General features: G+C 46.9%; 1 protein-coding gene across 3 annotated transcripts in view; it reads right to left on the reverse strand.

Moving 5' to 3' along the window:
• Camk1d (calcium/calmodulin dependent protein kinase ID) overlaps positions 1–20,765 on the reverse strand; it is a 401,940-nt gene extending 381,175 nt beyond the window's left edge. For all 3 annotated transcript variants that reach the window (XM_057787298.1, XM_057787297.1, XM_057787299.1), the window contains exon 1: positions 20,386–20,765. In XM_057787298.1, coding sequence (XP_057643281.1) covers positions 20,386–20,477 — 92 coding nt within the window. In that variant the 5' untranslated portion in view covers positions 20,478–20,765. The remainder of the gene's footprint in view (positions 1–20,385) is intronic.
• Between the last annotated feature and the right edge of the window lie 247 nt (positions 20,766–21,012).

Below are 21,012 nucleotides of genomic sequence, written 5' to 3' on the forward strand. Positions count from 1 at the left end.
TATACATACACACAAGTGTATGCACATACACACACAAATGTTCATAGCACACACACAAGTGTATGCACATACACACACAAATGTTCATAGCACACACATACACACAAGTGTACGCACATACACACACAAATGTTCATGGCACACACACACAAGTGTATGCACATACACACACAAATGTTCATAGCACACACACACAAGTGTATGCACATACACACACAAATGTTCATAGCACACACATACACACAAGTGTACGCACATACACACACAAATGTTAATGGCACACACACACACAAGTGTATGCACATACACACACAAATGTTCATAGCACACACACATAGAAAGAATTTCAAGTAAGAGAGAGTTTTTGAGACACTGAACGCAGAATGTGCACACGTGGGCCTGTGCACTTGAGTAGGCAGAGCATCTCCGAAACTTGCCCCCGGGGATGTATGTCCAGAACCTCAGATGTCACACTGGTCTCCAGAAGACTGAGGCACAGGTATCTGTGAGCTCAGTTGCTCCTATTGGAAGCTTGCTCCGGATGAATTGCAGGCAAAATGGGAATCAAACCAGAACATTAAACAGTTTGGCTTCCGGTACCTCGGGATGTTAACTCAACATCAGTTACAGTTTTAACCACTTCTCATTGCTAAGAAGTTCCCGTGACAACAGGAAAAGGTCACCTTCCACACAAATCATTAGAGAAACAGATTTCAAAACATATCCTAAACAGAAACCGTGAGTAACTGCCTATCAAGCTGGGAGCTCTTTCTTCGCAGAGTGAATGTTCCACATTTTTAATTTTCCTATTGCTTTTCTCCTGGTGCTTTCCAATTATTGAGAATATAAAAAAAAAACTGCTTGGGGTACATAATATATGATGAGTCATTTATACATAATAATAATTCTTCAAAGTTAAGGAGCCCTGAGAAAAAGTCACCGAGTTTAATAACATTTTGAGTAACATTTATAATGCACTGTGATATGAAAAGAAAAAAAAACTGCTTTAGAAAAAAATTTTCAAGATAGAATAAGATAAAATACCTTATGTGAGGGGAATGTGCTTGGCATCAAAACATATCTGTCCCAGCCTCCTAAATATTTACGTTTATGCCCATAAACTAGTGTTCTTCCCTCAGGCTGAGCAAAGAAGTACTCTTTGCAAGGAATGCTGGGTAATACGGAGATGCGTACTGGGCAATGCGGAGATTCGTGCTGGGCAAAATGTTGAGAACACATGACTGGTGAGTGCTTAGCCTTGGTCTGGATGCCCATATCACCCTCTTCAAGGCTCAGTGAGCACTGTGGAAAAGCAGGCGGAAAGAATGTGCCAGCCAGGCACCGAGGATGGAACCATAAAACACAGCCCCGGGCTAGAGCTGTGGTCACGGCACTCAGGAATCCAGAGCGCTGTGGCTGCCGCAGAAGGCAAACACGAGACAGAACCACCAAGTGTTTAATCACAGATGGGGAAGGGGCTCCCAGGACCCAGACCTACTCGAGGGAGCTCATGACAGTCAGGGGCTGCTGGAGGACAGGAAGTGGTGTAGCCACTGGTGATTCACTCATGCTCCGGTGGATAGCTCCACACCGCGCCCCTGTGAGCAAGTCTCATTAAGTCCAGTGGGCCACAAAAGAAAAAAAAAAAAGATGAAAGTGGAATGGAGACTTGGTGGGAGGAGGGGTCAGTCGGTCACGGCGAAAGGACAAGGGGGTAGTGGACCAAGTATAAGCAGAATTAGTATTAAATACACGCAGGAAATTGTCAAAGAAGTTAATTTTTAAAAATTATCTGTCATAGTCAGTTGAGATAAGCGGCCAGTTCAATAACCAGGTCACGCAAAAGGGACAGGGACTAGCCAGGCAGTGGTGGTGACGCACGCCTTTAATCCCAGCCCTCAGGAGGCAGAGGCAAGAGGCTCTCTGAGTTTGAGGCCATTCGGTCTACAGAGTTCCAGGACATCCAAGACTACACAGTGTAACTCTGTCTCAAACAAGGGGGGGATGGGTGGGGGTGGGGCAGGGACGACTCGGCAGTCCCGTACATGTTTAGCCATTTGAGAACACCCACCGACTTCTTTGCACCTCTGGATATATAACTGAATTTTCTGCTACCCTATGTTGATGGGCAGCTAAGCTGCAGATGGCATGCAGGTGCCTAGCTCCAGCGACCACTACACTTTGCTGGAATCCTGAGAAACGGCTGGAGTTGGCTTTTATTTAGAGTTTTGCTGCTGCTGCTGCTGCTGCTGCTGCTGCGCAAATTAGCTGGAAGTCTCCGCTCTCTGAATGTGTTACAAATACCTTCCTTTGCCTGGAAGTTAACTCCATCACCACAGTGCTTGCCTTATATGCAAGAAAGCCTGACTTCAATTCCCTGAACTCACACAAAACTGCCAGACATGGAGGTGCACGCTGCTGGGTAGATGACAGTAGCCAGCCTGCCAGATGAGTTCCAAGCCAATGAACTCAAATTACAAAATACAGGACATTTTGAGAACCTTGTCTAAAATATGAAGGTGTAAAACAACAAGGCACAGCAGGTAAGACTATTCTCCAGCTTCCGTAGTCATGCATATACACACATTTACCTGCACATACACACACACACACACACACACACACACACACGGCAGGGGGGAAGGAGAGAGGACTTGCTTCATTTTGCCAGAATCGGATCAAAATAGCAAAACAATAAGAAAATGTATTCTTGATCCATAAAATGGCATTAAGCCCACTTTTTTCCTCAACACAGGGATTTTGACAAGTACACACCAGGTCAGTTTCCAGACCTAGTACACTCCACTGCAGATGGAGATGAAGGCTCTTCCAGGGCTGCAGGGCAAGCCCAGGGCAAGGGTAACTTCTGACCATACAACAGCAACAGAACCAAAGAATCTACCCAGAACCCCTGGAAGGTCCCTCCCACACACACACACACACACACACACACACACACACACACACCGCCAGGAGTCTACAGAAACAAACCAGTGGAGAAGTCTATAGTCCACATCCTGGAGGAGATGCATAGTCCCCATTTCATTTTGCTAAAAGATGAACACAGCCTTCTAGAAATTTCTTTAGACAGATGTAAGTTCAAATCTTTCCTGAGGACATATCCATCACGTGACTTTGAGACCAGTCAGTTCCTCTAATCTGTCAATTAGGATTTAATCCGCAGGGTGGTATACTCAATAAATGACCTCTCATGCAGCCAAGTGTCCAGGGAAGCAGTGACCAGAAGCCTAAGCCTCGTTTCTCTTATCATACCATCCTCACACCTCCCCACTACACCAGCCTTGTGCCTCTTCAGAACACCGCAAAAAATAGATGTTGGCAAAAGGGAACTGTGGGGCTTCTTTTTACTCAGGAAGCTTGGCCAATCCACTGAGGACAAGGACTTTCACCTCAGAGTCAACGAATCTGGGACATTGAGACAAAGAGCCTGTCAAATTTTGAGGGATAAAAAGTCAGAGGGACTAATTATAAATGCCTAGAAGTTTTTGTTTCAATGGGCATCACGTTTTCTGAAGAAAAATAATGCAAACCAAAGCAGCATCTTCTGGATTTCTATAAACTGGCATTGCAAAAGGGAACAAAATACAATCATGAAATTGTTAAAGGGCTCAGTTTTTGTGGGAAGAGAGAGAGAGAGAAGAAAAGAAAGACAAAAAAGACAGGGTTGTGGAGATAGTTCAACCATAAAAGCATTTGCCACACAAGGATGAGGATGGGTTTGATTCCCAGAACTCACATCTAAAAGATGGGTGTGGTGCACACACTTGTACTCCTAGCACTGGAGAGGCAGGCATAGGTGGATGGATGCTGGAGTTCTTTAGCCAACCAGCCCAGTCTAATCTCAGAGCCCCAGGGAACAATGAGAGACACTGTCTCAACAAACAAGGTTGACACTTCCTGAAGAACCACACCTAAGGTTGACCTTTGGCCTCCATATTACACGTATGCGTATACATCTGTCTGCACATACACCTGCATATATATGTGCAAAAAAGAAAAGATCAGATACACACTGTTTCTGGGGATAATCTCAAGACTGCAAGAAGCCACACTGGAAAGAATGAGAGAATGCTAAGCAGAAAAAGCAACAGAAAAATCAATGGGAAACCTACAGACACAGCCAACCTTGGTTAGACATAGCCAACCTTGGTTAGACATAGCCAACCTTGGTTACCCAACTAATAGAAGGGTGGACCATTCATAATCATTCATCATTCATATTTTCTTTCCACACTATGGAACTAAGGGCTGTTTCAAAGTCCTAGTATACATCCTAAAGCTATTTCTCCTACAGTTCATCTTCTTCCACATTCAGTTGAAGGGCCTGAAAACAGACTAGCGAGGAAGTGCAGTGAAGCCCATGGACTAAAAATTCATGCTGGCTAATCTGAACGATGAGTAATCCACACATGGAAAAGAGCGATGGTTTAAAGAAGAAATCCGGAGGGAGAAAATATGAAGGAGCATTCTCAAGGGCTTTTCAGTAACACAAACATTCAGGAAAGCAGACGCCCTCGGTGACCACAGAGGCACTTGCACTGCTTAGGACTTTTTTTTAAAGGTGACCCAAACTCTGCATTACTCAGTGTGCTAGGCATTCAGGGAAAATACAGAGGTTGAGTGTAAGAACATGTCTCTGAGTGCAAAGGGCTTTGGGTGGCATCGGAAGACAACTGTGCAAAAGAACAAAACAACGGCTGGGGACACAGAGCTCATGTCAGAGCAGCTGGTAGGTATGCACAAGGCCCTGGGTTCCCTTACAGGGAGGGAGGGAGGGAGGGAGGTAGGGAGGGAGGGAGGGAGGGAGGGAGGGAGGGAGGGAGGGAGGGAGGGAGGGAGAGAAAAAGTAGGAAAGGAAAAATGTCAGATTTGCTGAGCTGAGGAGATAGCTCAGTTGATGATTGCCTTGCAAGCAAGAGGGTCTGAGTTCAATCCCCCCTCCCCCAAAAAAAAACACATGGAAAAGAAAAAAGAAAAGCTGGGCATGGTGGTACACATTGCAACCTCACTAGTGGGGAGGTGGAGACAGGAGCATTCCTAAGACTTACTGGCTAGCCAAGTCTAGTCTATCTGGCCAACTCTAAGCCAATAAGAGACCCTGCCTCAAAACAAGCAAACAACAAAAATAATTACCTAGGTGGACAGCTTCTAAGGAACAATAGAATTGATCTTTGGTCTCTACATACATGCAAGCATGAATACAACACATATGAACCAACACATACATGACAACTGATCTTGGCCAGTATGAGTCTAAAATTGAAGGGACATGGGTGATATAGACCACAGGATGTTCTATGTAGCCACAGAACTCAAGGGAAGGGACCAGAGAGCCATTGTGGCCTTTCTTTCACCTAAACTATCTAAGCAATCAAGGGCAATCATAAGACTGATGATCTCAATGGGGACCCAACATATTATTCATGTGGCTTCTTCACAGGCTAATATGATGACAGAGTATAGCCACCACAGGCCAAAGAGATAACATGCAAGATTCTCCCAGCATTGCTCATCCCAGGGGTATTCAAAAACTGTCAAGTGAATGAGCAATTGAATGCTTCCATCATGACTATCCACTTTTCTCTTTGTCATAATCCACATGGCTATTGCCCCTTCTTTCATTCCAGTCCAGCCCCTTACGATATCTCTTTCATAATCTTTCTCTCAGCTCATTCCAACAAAACAAACTCTTTTACAGAGATCTCTAAAGAGCTACTGTGATGATTAATGTTGATTGTCAACTCAATAGGATGTAGAGTCAACTAGTGCCACCCTCTAGGCATGTCTGCGAGAGATTTTTTTTCAGGCCAGGTTAAGTGAGCTGGGAAGACACCCCTACTATGTGTGGCACCATTTCATGGCCTGGAGACTTGGACTGCAGGAAAAGGAAAACAAGAGCTGGGCACGAGCCAGCATTGCTCTCCCCCACCCCCACCTCTGCTTCCTGACTGCTGACCACCTTATGTATCTACTGCCATGGCTTCCCCATCGTGATAGACTATAAGCTGAAACAACCCTTCCTCCACTAAGTTGCTTCTGTAGGGTATTTTGTGGCAAGAACAACAACAACAAAAATAACCAATAGATCTTTAATGCTTACGTTCTTAGTCTTGAAATTACAGTGCAGCTCCCAGGAATGAATTTCTACCAGCATATCTGAGGGCACCGGAAGTCTCTCCACTGAAAGCAATCATAATGGAGTCTGACATCCACCTGCTTAAAACCCACTGTGCCCTTCATTTTGAACCCATCCTATGGAGCATGCCTACATCCCTCAAAAACTGTTAATGATAAGAGCCTCAACCAGAAACCGGAAAGATAAACCACTATCTTCAGCTGGACACGGTGGCACACGCCTCTAAAGCCCGTCTTAGTGAGATAGAGGAGGATCGAGAGTTCAAGGTCACCTTGAGTCACAAATTGAGTATGAGGTTACCCTGAGCTACAAGAGACAAGAGAGAGAGAGAGAGAGAGAGAGAGAGAGAGAGAGAGAGAGAGAGAGAGAGAGAGAGAGAGGAGTAGAGGGCAAGTTAAATGGCTCAGGGGTAAAGGTGCCCGCTGCCAAGCCTAGGAGGCTGAGTTGGATCCCTGAGACCCACAGCATGGAAGGAAGGAAGCAGTTCCTGAAAGTTGTCCTCTGACCTCCACACAGTGACATCTATGTGCCCCCACACACACACAAATAAATGTAATAAAAATTTTAAGGCAAAAATGTAAAAATTATTGTAAAAAAATTAATAAGTGGCACTGCTGGAACAGGAACGCCATCGACTGAACCAAAGGCAACGCTGCTTCTCTTCCACTCATTGTTCATTTCCCAACAAGCCTTCAAGCATTTACTGTGCACACTGGTATTCTGTCTGAGCGAGGTTCTATCCCTGGGTGAGATCTGCTCCCTGAGGGCACAGGAACATGTTTACCCACCTCAGCACAGGAGTATAGGGACCCGATACACCCTGCCCACGGCTCTGACTGCCTCACCGGCTTGGGGACACGTGGCCTGTGCTCCACGAGGCAGCACAGTGGGAGGAAGCCAGGCTGAGGGAGCTAAAGTTACTGCATTTACTGCATTTCCCATCACATCCTCAGAACAATTCACACCTGCAAATTGAATCACGAGGTCGCAGGCGTGGGAAAACAATGACCAGGGCAGGAAGCCCACAAAGCAGCATGTCTTCTAGGAACCATGATTGCACCAGAGCTGGGGCCGGTCCTTCCCAGCATTCACAGACTACACCTGGGTGACACGGCAGGAAAAATCTCAACCCAAGAGCCAATGGCCTGGATATTGTTAGGCTTCAACAGGAGACTTTGGACCAGGTCACTTAATCTCAAAGCTCCTGGTTTCATGGCCTGCTGGATCACCTGCTCTCCATGTGATAAAAAGGTCACCATCATCTAATTGCAAGATGGGATGATTCTGAAAATCTTCTCAAGGGAATGTGTCAGTCACCTTCTGTCACTGTAACACACACCAGAGACCAAGAGAAGGGGTCTCCTTGGGCTCACAGTGCAGGCAGTGTTGGGTTGATAGCATCATTGCTTTTGGACCTGATATAAAACAGCACATCATAGGGCAGACGGGGGTGGATGTAGGGGAGCAGATGCTCACCTGGTGACCAGGACCCAAGAGAGAAAGAGATATAGAACCTGGAGTCCATCATCCACTCCCAAAGACCTCTCATTGAGGCCCAGTTTTTGAAAGTTCCAACACCTTCCAACAGGATCCTGATAGGAACAAGCCTTTAACACATGCTTGGTAGACATATAAAATCCAAAATATAGAGACTGGGGACATAGCGCCTGTCTAACACGCACAAGACCTTGGCTTCAATCTTCAGTGCCACATAAATCAATTGTGGCCCATGCCTGTGATCCCAGCACTTAGAAGGCAGATACAGGAAGACCAGAAGTTGAGAATTATCTGTGACTACATAGCAAATAGGGGACTACCCTGAGCTACATATACCCTATCTCAGAGGGAAAAAAATGTAGCTAAGGAATTTGCTTAAAGGTATGAGGTTTGTGCACGTTGTCAGAAGAGAGGGCTGTGTGCGGAGAGGTATCTATTTTGTGTCACCTGTCATGAAGCGCCTGAGAAACCACGTTCCCATATCTTGCCCTATCAGGGACAGTCAGCCACACTTGGACATGACTATTGTTTATCTCTTTTTTCTCAGGTGTATTATTAGCTCTCCGCAAGCCAGTTCAGCAGGATCTCATCTTGGCACCAGGTTCCATCACACTGCTGAGTCTGGGGACATGTTTAGAAGAGGTGACCATGACAGTAAGTCAAGGAATGCTATCATCGCCACCACCAAGCTAGCACCAGACACTGATACACTTCACACAGCCAGTCATCCATGGCATCCAACCAAGACTGCCACTACCACATCCAGGGCCAATAGAAACCCTGTGCATAGTGGCCCAACCACTGCTGCTGGTAGAATAACAAAGTATCAGTAATATCACCAGTCAGTAAATAGTCACTGCCCTACTACAGCCAAGAAGCTACCTCCATTCACTTCGGGGGCATCCATCCCCTGGAGGAACTGAGTGCCCACAGTTCATCCAACCATGCAGTCATTTCTTTATACCTGCTGGTAGGCGTGTCCCCAGAATGCACATGCAGAAATTGCACAAAGCCATCCTCTAACAGCATTGGGAGGTGGGGCCTGTGAGAAGCCCATCAGGATTGAGTAAGATCATGGGAGTGGGTCTTTCATAATTTCAGTAGTGGCTTTCTAAAACAAACAACACCTCTGTATATATGTGATGACCCGTGCTACTTGTTGGCTTTCTGGAAGGTCTCCTGCCTGCAGATAAAACCCACCAGATACCAAGTACATACATGAGCCATGCATGTTCTTGGAGTTCCACAATTGTGACCAACATAAACTCCTCTTCTTCATAAACTACCTAGTCTATAATTTCCTATTATAGCTACAGAAAATGGACTACCTTTCCATGTTTCTCAAATTCTCTCACTAGATATTTGTTTTATAAATTCTTTTTAAAGGTTTCTCTTAATGTGTCAATCACTTAAAGGCTGAGACTGAAAACAATAATTAATAATAATAATAATAACCACCTAAGTAGGGCCAGATGGAATATACTAAGAAACTCTGGGGGCAGATTCAAGGTCACTATATGACGAATTTCCATGGAAGACCTGCCCAAAATCTGATAACTACCTTTCCAAAGGTGAGCATATTGATAGCATACCTGGGAAAGGCTCATCCACAACCCTATAATCTTTATAGTAGAGTAACGCCTTCTGGGTGACACAGGCCTCACACCTGGCTTAGCTCATCAGAGACTTATAAAACAATTCACGTGTAACAAGGTAATCAAGCCACACGGGGTGAGATCAAGATTCTAACTCCTGACTAACAGAGCTAGACAGTAAGGTCCATTCCTGCCCTCCACATCCCCCTGGTATTTGTGTAAGGAGAACTCTGCTCAGGAGTCTTGCAAGGAGGTTACCAAGCCATGAGTAGCATGAAATAGGCCCAGCTGGGAGTGTCTCGGCAAGGGCTAACATCAGCGATCCCTCCCTTCCAGCAGCTTTCCACACACTGTGCTGTCCTGCCGTAAGTATTCAGCAAAGGGTACTGACTTGGTCCCCCTTCTTAATAGTCAACACTGCCTGTGTTACCAACACCAGCAAGGAGTTTTGCTAGCATCATGGGATGGGGAGGAAAACTCAGAATCAGGAGCCAGAAGTCTCATCTCCACTCAATGGCATTCTAACTTGAGTCATTTAACCCCTCTGACCTTTGGTGTTCTTATCTGTAAAAACTATAGCTCATTGACTATGAAGTTATTTAAAGATTTAGAAGGAATCAGGGCTATAAAAACTACTTTGCGCACTGCGAAACCCTGAGAACTGCATGGCAGTACCTGGAATCAGAATCACAGGGTGTGGGGAAGATGGCTCAGCGGGTAAGAATGCTTACTCTGCAAAACTGAGGACCTGAGTTTGAATCCCCAGCATTCACATGAAAAGCCAGCCTTGACTGGGCATGCTTATAACCTCAGCACTTGGGGACAGAGACCAGCAGATCCAGAGAGCTCACGGGCTAGCCAGACTTGTCAAAAACAACAGTGAATTTCCTGTTCAGTAAGAAATCCTGTCTCGCAGCAATAAAACTGAGAGTGACAGGAAGACACCCAACATTCCGCTGCAGCCTCTTTGGGCACATGTATGAGTGATTATGTGTGCACATGTGTATGTTCCATCCATGCAACATACACTAAAAAATAATTTAATTAAAATTAAGTATAGTGCCTATCTAGTATCTCTCATGAGACCCTATGTTCAATCCTCAGCACTGGAAATAAAACAAAAAACAAAAAAACTAAAATGAAGCATGGAATCCAGGCATGGTGGTTCACACCTGTAACACTAGCACTTGGAGATGAAAGAAAGGGAACCCAGAATTCAAGGTTATTCTTGGCTACCTAGAGACACCAAGGCCAGCCTGAGCTAAATGAGAACCTCCCCTCTGAAGTGTGTGTGTGTGTGGGGGGGTGATACATGGACCTATCATATGATCAGCACTGGCAGTTCTGTCTATGTGCCCAAAAGAATTGAAAACACAGTCTTGAAGAGAGATTTGCATATTCAGGTTGACAGAAGCATTATTCACAGTTGCCAAGAAGCAGAAGCAGTACAGATCTAATGATGAAGAAAAATGCAAAAATGCAGTATCTTCATACAGGGAAATAAGAACACTTTATAAGTTTGAGAATCGTCGTGCCTGTTACACCATAGGCAAACCTGAACGCATTCTAGATAAAATGGGCTTAAACAAACACGAGGCCATGAGACCACTTAAACAATGCATTTTAAAGAAGTAAAAACCAGAGAGATAGAAAGTGGAATGATGATTGGCAGGGGCCTGGGGAAGAGGAAGAGGGAGGTATTGGTTAATGAGTACAGAGTTTCAGTTTGGGAGGAGTAAGAACTTGTATAGATGGATGGTTGCCCAACGCGAATGTTCTAAATGTGGACTATACAGTTAGAAATGGCCACAACGGTTTAGTTCGAAGTTACACATGTAACCACAATGGCTGAGACGAAAAGATCAGCAAACAAATGTGAAGTCTTGTCATTACGTCCTAGCTGTACAAGGGGCCAAAAGGGCCACTTAAAGCCAACACTTTTTCATCTTTACTAAGCCCCAAGTCCCTTGTGTTCATCTCACGGTCTCTGGGGCTATCTCTAGGCCTGGCAGGACCCGAATTACCACATAAGCTTTCACTCCCTAGAGGAAATATGCGTCAGAAAACAACCATGAAAGCTTACAATGAAATCTTAAAACAGATTCACAAGCAAAAATCATGGTCCTTGGTGTTTTGTGCCTGTTAATGTGGTCTATAACAAGGGACTCATTAACCAGTAACTTCCTCTTTCGGGGCTGCCCGAACTCTTATTTACTGTGATGCTTTCAGGATTCCATCTATAACACTAGATCCAACTCATTGCAAAACTGGTCCCAGTGGTCTGAGGTGTGCTCATGAAAGACAGAAAGAGCCTCTCAACAGGTAGCACGTGAACAGTTGAGATCCCAGCAGGTCATGCCACACGACGCTGGCCACAAACAGGGGCAACAATAATAGGGATAATGCATTGGAGCCTGCGACTTGAGAAATTTGGAACTTTTGGCATCTTCTCCCACTTCCTATCTCCAAACCCCAACAAGGACAGCTCATAACAAATTGTTTCCTGTGCTTATGTGGTGTTGTAAGTACACCGTGCCATCGCAAAACACACTAAGACAAATGCAGTGTGTAGATATTTTAAAATATACAACAACCCGGGGACTAGCTCAGGGGAAGAACACATGCCTATCAAATGCAAGGCCAGAGACTCTGTGCCTGTGTGTGATGGTAGTGTTAACTGCCAACTTGACAGAATCTAAAATCACCTTGCCTCTGGGGGACTGTCTTCACTGCACTAATTGGGGTAGGAAGAGTTGCCTACTGTGAGCAGCACCATTCCCTAGACTTGCCTACTGTGAGCGGCACCATTCCCTAGACTTCATAAATGGTTGTTCTCTGCTTCCTGCTCATGGATGTGACTGACCAGCAGCTTCCAGGGTGCTTTTGACTCCACTGCCATCACTGACTTCACCGTGGAGCTGAAGGGTGAAACAAACCCTTTCTCCATTGAGCTGCTTTTATAGGGTTATTTTCCCACATCAGCAGGAGAAGGAACTAAGATACTGGGCAAGCCTGCACATGAATGTTTGTGTGCAGGTGCACATGTGTACTGGGTAGATATGAACATGTATGAACATGTGTTGAGGCCAAAAGACACCCCCAGGTGTCATTTCTGAGATGTTACCCACCTTGTTTTTTGAACAGGGCCTCTCACTGGCCTGGAAATCATCGAGTAACTAGGGTGGCACACCAGAATGCCCCAGGATTGTACCTGTCCCTGCCTCTCCAGTACAGGAATTAAGTACACATGCATTCACACCCAGACACTTTGGGTGGATTCAGGGGACCAAACTAAGGTACTCCCAACTGAGCAATCTCCTCGGCCCCAAAGATTGTAAACTATACAACTTTGTGATGAAATGACATTCTAAGTGATTTCAGTCATCAAATTAAAATACTGTTCTCAGAGTTGGGGATACAGCTCAGTGGCAAAGGAGTTGACAAACATGTACAAGACCTTGGGTTCCATTCGCAGCACTGCAAAAATTAAAAAAGAGTGTTTATGTCAGTGAGACATGCACATATGTGTCCCTTGCAGTAAGAAACAAGGCGGAAGCCAACAACCGCTCTAAAGGAACAGCATACTGATGCTGAAGAAGAACCACGGCAACACGAAGACACTTGGGCATCTTTGAGAAGAGGACTCTACCGCCAGCTGATATAGACTGGGTTCTCAAACTCAGCCCAGGAAACAGGAAGAGAGGCAGAGAGGCAAATCTGGTGAGCCAGCCAGAGGAAAGGACGTAGCAAACTAGGTCACTCCAGTTCACGAGCTGGCCCGGAGAATGCTTTCAGGCTGAGTCTTTTGGTTAATGCTAGCACTATCCTCTGGTTTAATCACCTCCTGCTGGCAACAACTGTGAATGGCCCAGTGCAGGCTCTAAATCTGTGCAAACAGCATCTGCGGAGCAGGGGCTAATGAGACAGCCAGCAGTCACCGTACCTGAACTCACAATCTGTTCTTGGTGGGTCCCATGCGCTCTGCATTTCCTCTCCATGGCTACCTTCACGTTAGGTCCTCTTAGTACCTGGTTTTAGGGAGGAAGCCACTGGGCTCAGAAGACCAAAAACCGCACAGCTAAAAAGCAGTGGAGCCTGCCAAAACTTGCACTCCCTCCCAGGTAACCTCTAAACCAGGTTCACAGATGCTCAGTGTACCTTGAAGAACAATGGGTGTTCTGGCCCGGCTGAATGAGAGCTTGTCTGTGGTTGCTTAAATTAACTTTCTGAAAGGTTAAATACACATTCTACAATCTACATATCTGCAACAAGGGCATCCAAAAATTGATATCCGGCAGACTCTAGCGTGCTCTTCTCCGCTGGTCCTAGCCTGGGTGGACTTTAGGGAGTCAGCCCAGCTGTTAAAAGCAGCACCAGTCTAGATGTCATTGAACCCCTATACAATCCAGGAGGTGGCAACTTCTGTCTCCACCTTGACCCGGAAAAATTAAGGCAACACCTAGTGCACAGAGTTACCAATAACTGTGCTGATGTGAACTCTTTAGTCCATGTTTATTGCCTCTCCTACCCAGGCTCAGCAAATAAACTAAACACTTGTCCCCAGGATCCAGTGTCAACCAAGAACACAATCTGTCGGGCTGAAGAGACAACCCAGCTGGTAAAGTGTTAGACCTGAGCTGGGTTCCCAGAACCCACATTAAAAAACCAGATGTGGTCGCATGCACTTGTAATCCCAGGGCTGGGGAAGCAGAACTCAGGCAGGTCCCTGGACTCACTGGCCAGCCAGCCCAGCCTACTTAGTGAGTTCTAACAGTGAGAAGCTCTGTCGCTTAAACTAGGTGGACAGGCACACACATCGGGGGGGGGGGGGGGGCAGGGGGAAGTGCCTTCATTTATTTCAGTACTGGTGAAACACACAGCATCGTAGCATAGAACTGAGAGCTGAGGTCATGGAATCAGTGTGGCCTGCCACAGAATGAGCTTGACCTACGGCATGCATTTGGAGGTCATTCTTGGTATGATTAGAGCTAAATGGTGAACTTTGTACATCGTGTATACATGGTATAATAAACCTTCTTTTAAAAGTCAAATAGAATCTAATCAAAAGCTGGCCAAGAGAAGTGCTCTCTAGCACCACAGAAAGTCAAAAGGGCATAACCAACATGGACTGAGGGGGGGGGAAATGCTGGCATCTCTCCCAGAGTCCACATGTCCTCCAGCTTTAACTACATAAGCACTGGATTGGCCATATTGAGTCAGAGAAGAAACCCGGTCAGCTTGTTCGTCGCCTATAAGAAATTCCGTCATTAATTAAAGGAATATGAATCCAATGGGCTTTGGGTTCCCTGCTGATCCCTGTGAAATTGTAGATGTAAGGACTCGGGCCTGAGGACCAGGAGCCTGACACCCTCGGGCAAGATGACCAATAATATGGCAATTCCCTACTGATCTGCCACCTAAGCCTTTGGAGAGGGGAGAGGGAGGAAAGAGGGAGGAGAGAAACTGGAGAGGATTTGAGGGGATTTATCTGGGGAAAGGAAAGATTAGAGGGATTTATGGAGACCCGGCCAAAGGAAAGCTCAACAAGTTAACCCCTACGGTCCTTCCCTGAGACTTCATGGGCGTCCATCTGACATTAACCAAGTATAATTACTGTGCGCTCAGATGACAAGTTTAAACCGGAGATTGCGACCTGAGACCCAGCTCTTATTAGTTCTTCTGGGGAAAAGCTCTAGCCACAGTTCCACATCCCGGATCCCAGTACACTCATGCGGAAGGACAACGGAGTGTGTAACCCATGGCTGCTTCCCCATTCTGCACCACTGTGTCCCCTTGCATAGGGCACAGGAGAAGGTTCCTAGTTGGTCTTCCCGTGTTTGCCCTTGAGCTGGACACTCAGTAAAGCCATGTAACATTCCTCTGCTCAAGGCCCTCCAATGTGGAGCAAAAGCTAAAGCGCCTCCAGCCCATATATCACTTCTTTAGCCCTCCACTCCCTGTCACTTCCCTTCCCAGCCTTAGCTGGACTGGAACCACCACAGCTTAGCTTCTCCATCTTGTCTCAATTTGCCGACAACATAGCAGGTATTCCAGGGATAATCTTAGATGTTTAAACAGGAGGATGGAGAGATCCAAACTAACAGCAAATACTGCAGCTGGGTTAGCCTCCCAGAGACAGCCAGGCTTCACGTCCCTCCTCCTCTTCCTAATCTTTCCAAAGCTCTTCACAGAGGCTAAAAATCTGACTGATCTCCGAATCCGCAGCATAACCAGAAGTGGAAAGATGCAAACTACCCCAGGTGGTTTTGCATTCTTTATACACATGGACACCCCCCACCAAAAGAAAAGGCAAATCTATTGCCCATCTAAGGTTGCAGACAAATCGATCACGTTTGTCCTCAACAGGTGTAATTATTGAGCAATTTTAGCAACAGAAGGGTGAGCCAGGTGGGAGAGACAGTTCCAGCCCCACAGAAATACCCATTTATTCTCCTCCTAAAGCAGCCACCAGCAGGCACGTAGGTCATAAAAAAGACCCACTTACTTTAGAGTAAGCAGCTGCCCTGGACTGTTTCATCCTCTGCTTGAATGGTCATAAAAATGTCCCTCCATGGGGTTGGGGAGACTTCTTTGTTGGTTACAGCGCTGGCTGTATAGGCAGGAGGACCTGAGTTTGATCCCCAGCATCCACATATAAAGCAGGCTATTGTGGTGCTCATAACCCAGTACTGGGGAAGTGGAGACAAGCAGCTATCTGGGCTCCCTGGCCAGCTAACCTAGTGAATAGGTGAACTCCAGGCTAATGAAAAGACCCGGTCTCAAAAACCAGGGTCCAAAGCTATATCCAACCTCTAGCTTCCACATGTATGCAAACACATGTGCTCACCCATCTGCATGAACACACACACACACACACACACACACACTGTCCCTCCAAATAGGTACACCTAGTCGCACAAGACAAACCCCAAGGAACAACAATTAGAAATGCCTTCTAGACATAAGTGAACCACAAAATATCAAGTTGTCAGGGCGTTTGAAAACCTTCCACATCCTTCTCTGAATGGTGGACACCAAGTTTGTTTTTTCAGAAGGTGTTTAAGGAGATCTCTGTGGCTGGGGAGATAGCTTAAACAATAAAGCATTTGCTTTGCAAACATAAGTCCCTGAGTTCAATCCCCAGAATCCACATTTTTAAAATTTTAAAAATAATAAAAATAAAATGCTAGACATGGTAGCATGCACCTGAAAGCCAGCTGGAAAAGCAGAGGCAGGCCACAGGCTGGTTCCTAGGGCTTGCTGCCCAACCAACCTAGCCTACTTAGTGAGTCCCAAGCCAGTGGGAGACCCTGTCTCAAAAAAAAAAAAAAAGTGGTTGTAGCCTGAGGAAAAACAGCCAAGATTGTTCTCTGACCTACACACCCACATGTGATGGACACGTATTCATGCATCTGCACAGATGCAGACACACACACACACTCCTCCAGCGGAGATGGCTCTAACAGCCTAGCAAATACGCCAACAGAAATGTTTACCATTCCTAATTTGCTGTTGCACAACATTTATTTGCTCTCACTGTGTGCCAAGGATCTGAAAACATGTTGTTGATTAATAAACAGTAATTAAGTCTCCCCACCTCACTCAGAGATACAGTTAGGTTCTGGAGCCCCCTTTGCAGGAGACTGACGTGAAGCATAAGGGTTAACTGTTTCCTGGGGCCTGACCTGAAGGTGCATTAGACATTCCCACACCAGGAGACTGCCCTCTCCTCTCCCTCAGCCTATTCTCTTCAATCCTCCCAATCCAGCCATCATTCACGGGGCCCTCTAGTCAGCAAGGTCCCTCTAAGCACACTGACATAACGCCTTGACCCTCTGCTTCCTACATTAGACCTTCTAGACTCTGAGAAGAGACACCAGATTAGACTGCCAAATACAAGATTACAAAGCTGGCTACTGAACTCTCCTCCGGGTTTGTTTTGCTTGCTTGCTTGTTTGTTTGTTTGTTTACAATGTTTTATTTCAAAAATATTGTGACCAGTCTCTAGCAGAGCTTTCCTGTCTTAGAATCCTGAAGATGCTTGGTGAAGGCCCAGGGGACAGTGTGACTGGAGCTACGCAGATCTTTGAGTGTAGACTCCAATTATTAAATCATTGTTGTCTACGCCTCTGACTCCTACTAGACTTTATTATAAACAAGAGAAAAGTCCAGATTTAAAACCCACACCAAAGTGACAGAAAGTAAATCTACAAGAAAATCTATGGTAAGACTCAGGCTAAACTCACTAGACTTGGACCAGGGTATGGTAATAATCCAAGAACTTTGAAATTCTTGCATATTTAGATAGGAGGTTATTCATAATAGTCTCTTATGTGCATCCTTATTAAAACTGGCTTTCCATATACTAACACCTTTTTCATAATTATTGGTAGTCCTGGGATGTAACCTGGCCTCACACACGGTAGATAAACACACTACCACTCAACCACATTCCCTACTCTCTGATTAAATTGGCATTTTCTACTCTCTGGTTAAATTGGCATTTTCAGGCTATAAAGTAGCTGAATGGCATTGAGGACCGTGGAGAGTTGTTCTGGAAATAGAAAGGTGTCCCAGTAGGGAAAGAGCCTGCCACACAGCATGGGGACTTGAATGTGCAGTCCCATCACCCACATAAAAGCTGGCCATGGCCTCCCCCAACTAATCCCACTACAATTGGATCTCTGAAGCTCATTGGCGGCCACTCTAACCAAATGGATAAGCCCCAGGTTCAGTGTAAGACCCTGCTTCAAAGGGTAAGGCAGAGAGCAAAGGAAGGACATCCAATGTTGACCTCTGGCCTACGCATGTACGTGAACACACATGCACACATATGCACACACATGCACACACATGCACCTCTTCTGCCTTGCTCTGAATATTATCTCCACCACTTAGCAGCTAGCTTGTTAGTTCACAGTGTCTCTCATGCCTCGGTTCCCTCGTCTGAAAACTATGGGGAGCACTAAATAATTATGTCATGAATTTAGTGTGTGAGTTGAGATGGATTAATTCACACAAGAAACTTAGAATAAAAGCCTAGTGCTTAGTATACCTTTAAGAATGTCACCATAATTGTCAATACTATTATGTCATTCAATTTTTTTTTAATTTTGATCATTGTATTTCTAGTACCATCCTAGGTACCCTGTCAGCATTACACCAGAGAGTTTCTCTGCAAAGAATTATTTCAAAGAGAAGGGACCTTCGGAAAGAGCCAGCTTACTGGAGCACAGCTCAAGTCTATGAAGCTGTTCTGCCTGAGCTCGGGTCACCATGAAGTCAAAACTCTGTCCTTCCCAGAAATGGAAGCCACTCTGATGAACCCAAACGGCATGCCACACAGTACAATCTGCTCAAAGCCCGCTCCCTCTCAGCAGCCCGGTCACTGCAGAGGTGCAGGCCTGGGGCTCCGGCTTTACCAGTGAGAACAGTCAGTGAAGGGAGATTGGATCCACCTGCCTAGAGGCTGCAGGAAACTGGTACCTACAGGCAGGTAAAAGACATGTAAGGGGATATGCTCACACAGGAGGGTATTCCTCAATCTCCAGTCCCCCATCCGCAACCATATGCCAGGTCCCTGCTGGACAAGCAAAAGGTACATTTCTGTTTTCCTGTTAACTTGGGCATCACTGAGCCACAGTCTCAAACCTCAATGACAAATTTGAAAAGTTTGGACCAGAAGTAGCATCTTAACTGGAAGAGTTAAGAGGCTAACCCTCTTTCCTGAATGAAAAGCTAACAGCCCCTCATTCTGTCTCCACAAAGACACAAAGAAAGAGCACAGAGATGCCTGCCCTGGTGCGGCATCTCAGCAGCAGCAGGGTGACCCTGTTCTAGAGCTAAGCACACTGCACAGGCCAGTCCCAGGCATCTGGGAGCACAGTTGAGAATGTCATCCTACTTCTCCTCTCTGGGGGACCCACTGCATGTGGGGATGAGGGCGGGGGTGGCCGAAGAGAAATCATTAGCAGTATTTAGCTGTGGAACTCTGGGCTTGGAGCAGATTTGAAAATGGGGTCCTGGAAAAGCAAAGCCTGTGCAGAAATAAGAAGGTTGAAACGACAGAAGGGAAGGAAAGAAAAGCACCCAGTCACACAGATATGCCGGGGAAACACCCACCCCCCTCTTTTTCTGTGTATCATCAACACCTTCTGTAAACCCCATGAGAACGCTGATTTCGTGCAGCACGTGCATGACTGTATCTGTAGGATAGATACTGATCAAAAACAGAAACTGATCAAGTTGGGGGGGGGTTACTTGAACTTCACACTCATCCGTCAGCGCTGAATTCTTTCTTTCAGGGCCCTTTTACCTATCCGAGGCGCTTCAAAACAAAACAAAACCAACCCATGCGCAGGAAGGGAACTGCAGCTGTGCCGAGAGGCACATGTTCAGAGCACTGATGACACAGACTTTTGATTATTTCTGCTTTCTTGAGATGTAACCATCAAGCATGAGACTACGTAAAGCCGCGGAGAGAACCGCCTCTAAAAGACTCACTAACCCTCCTCCTACCCGGACATGCATCCCAGCGCGGCCGCTGACCCTATGTGAAATACACACTCTGATAAGACTCTGCCCACATGTCACTCTGAATACTGCGAAATTCTTCCCTCCCATCATCCTGAGGCCATTCAAAGTCTAGCCTAAGCCTAGTACGTGCATATGTCAATTCCATAGGATTATATGATGTAAGGGCAGGACCAAAAGCTTCATTTCCTCGTGATCACTTTCGTCCACCCAGAGCGCCCATACATACGGTGAGTAAGCGCACACAGCCAGCGATCAACGAGATTTACCATACTCAGCCCACAGTCACGCGTGGGGAGAAAATCGGTGGAGGGCGGTGGTGGCAAGGGAAATGGAAAGTCGCTTGCCCGCGTGGGCTGTTCTCTGCGCGCCCAGAGCTCCCCTCCCCCGCCCAGAAGAGGTGTCACCCGTGGGCGCAGACCCACGCAGTGGACTCATGGAGGGTCCCCCGCAAGAACGGACCATGGAACAATGAGGATACAGCGACCAGTCAATTTCTGCCGCGGTGGTGGTGGTAGCGGCGTCGGCAGTAACAGCAGCCACCGATGTAAAGCTGCCGCCACCGATGCCACTTCCACCCTCTGGTCCCCAGCACCCACTTACGTTCCGAGGGTCTCCTTGAACTCGAAGATCTTCTTTATGTCTTCCGCTTGCTTTTTCCAGGAGGAACTGCTCTCGCCGTTCTCCCGGGCCATGGCAGACTAGCGCTGTGGAGCAGCCGGGGGTACGCTGGGGAGGGGGCGCCGGGGGCCCGGCGCGGGCGCAGGGGGATGCCGGGCGCGGAGATGCAGAGCCGGAGGATGCGGAGCGCACGGAGGCTCGGGCTGCCGCAGAGCTTCCTCTTCGGCAGTTTCCTCTTTCGCCTTGGCTGCTGCCGCCGCGGTCCCTCCCTGGCTCTAATTTCTGCTGCTCTTCGGCACAGACTTCCTGCCTCTGCCGCCGCCTGCCAGCCTCACTTTCTGCTACTTTCTTGCCTGGCTCCTGCTCCCTCCCCGCCGCCCGCCCCACTCCCCCAGCCCGCCTCCTCCCGCGGGCTCCCCGCCCTCCCAGTACACCCGGCAGCTTCCCCCCCCACCACGTCTCCCGCGAGGCGGCCTTCGGGGATGTCCCGCTCCCCTCCCCAAGAGCGCCGTGCCCTGGGCGCCAAGGTGCTGCACTTGACCACGGGGCCACGCACGCTCCTGGGCCGTCCGCGCACTCCAAGTCCCCTAGCGAGAACGGGTAGGGGAA

The sequence above is a fragment of the Chionomys nivalis genome, chromosome 13, assembly GCF_950005125.1.
Source record: "Chionomys nivalis chromosome 13, mChiNiv1.1, whole genome shotgun sequence".
NCBI lineage: Eukaryota > Metazoa > Chordata > Mammalia > Rodentia > Cricetidae > Chionomys > Chionomys nivalis.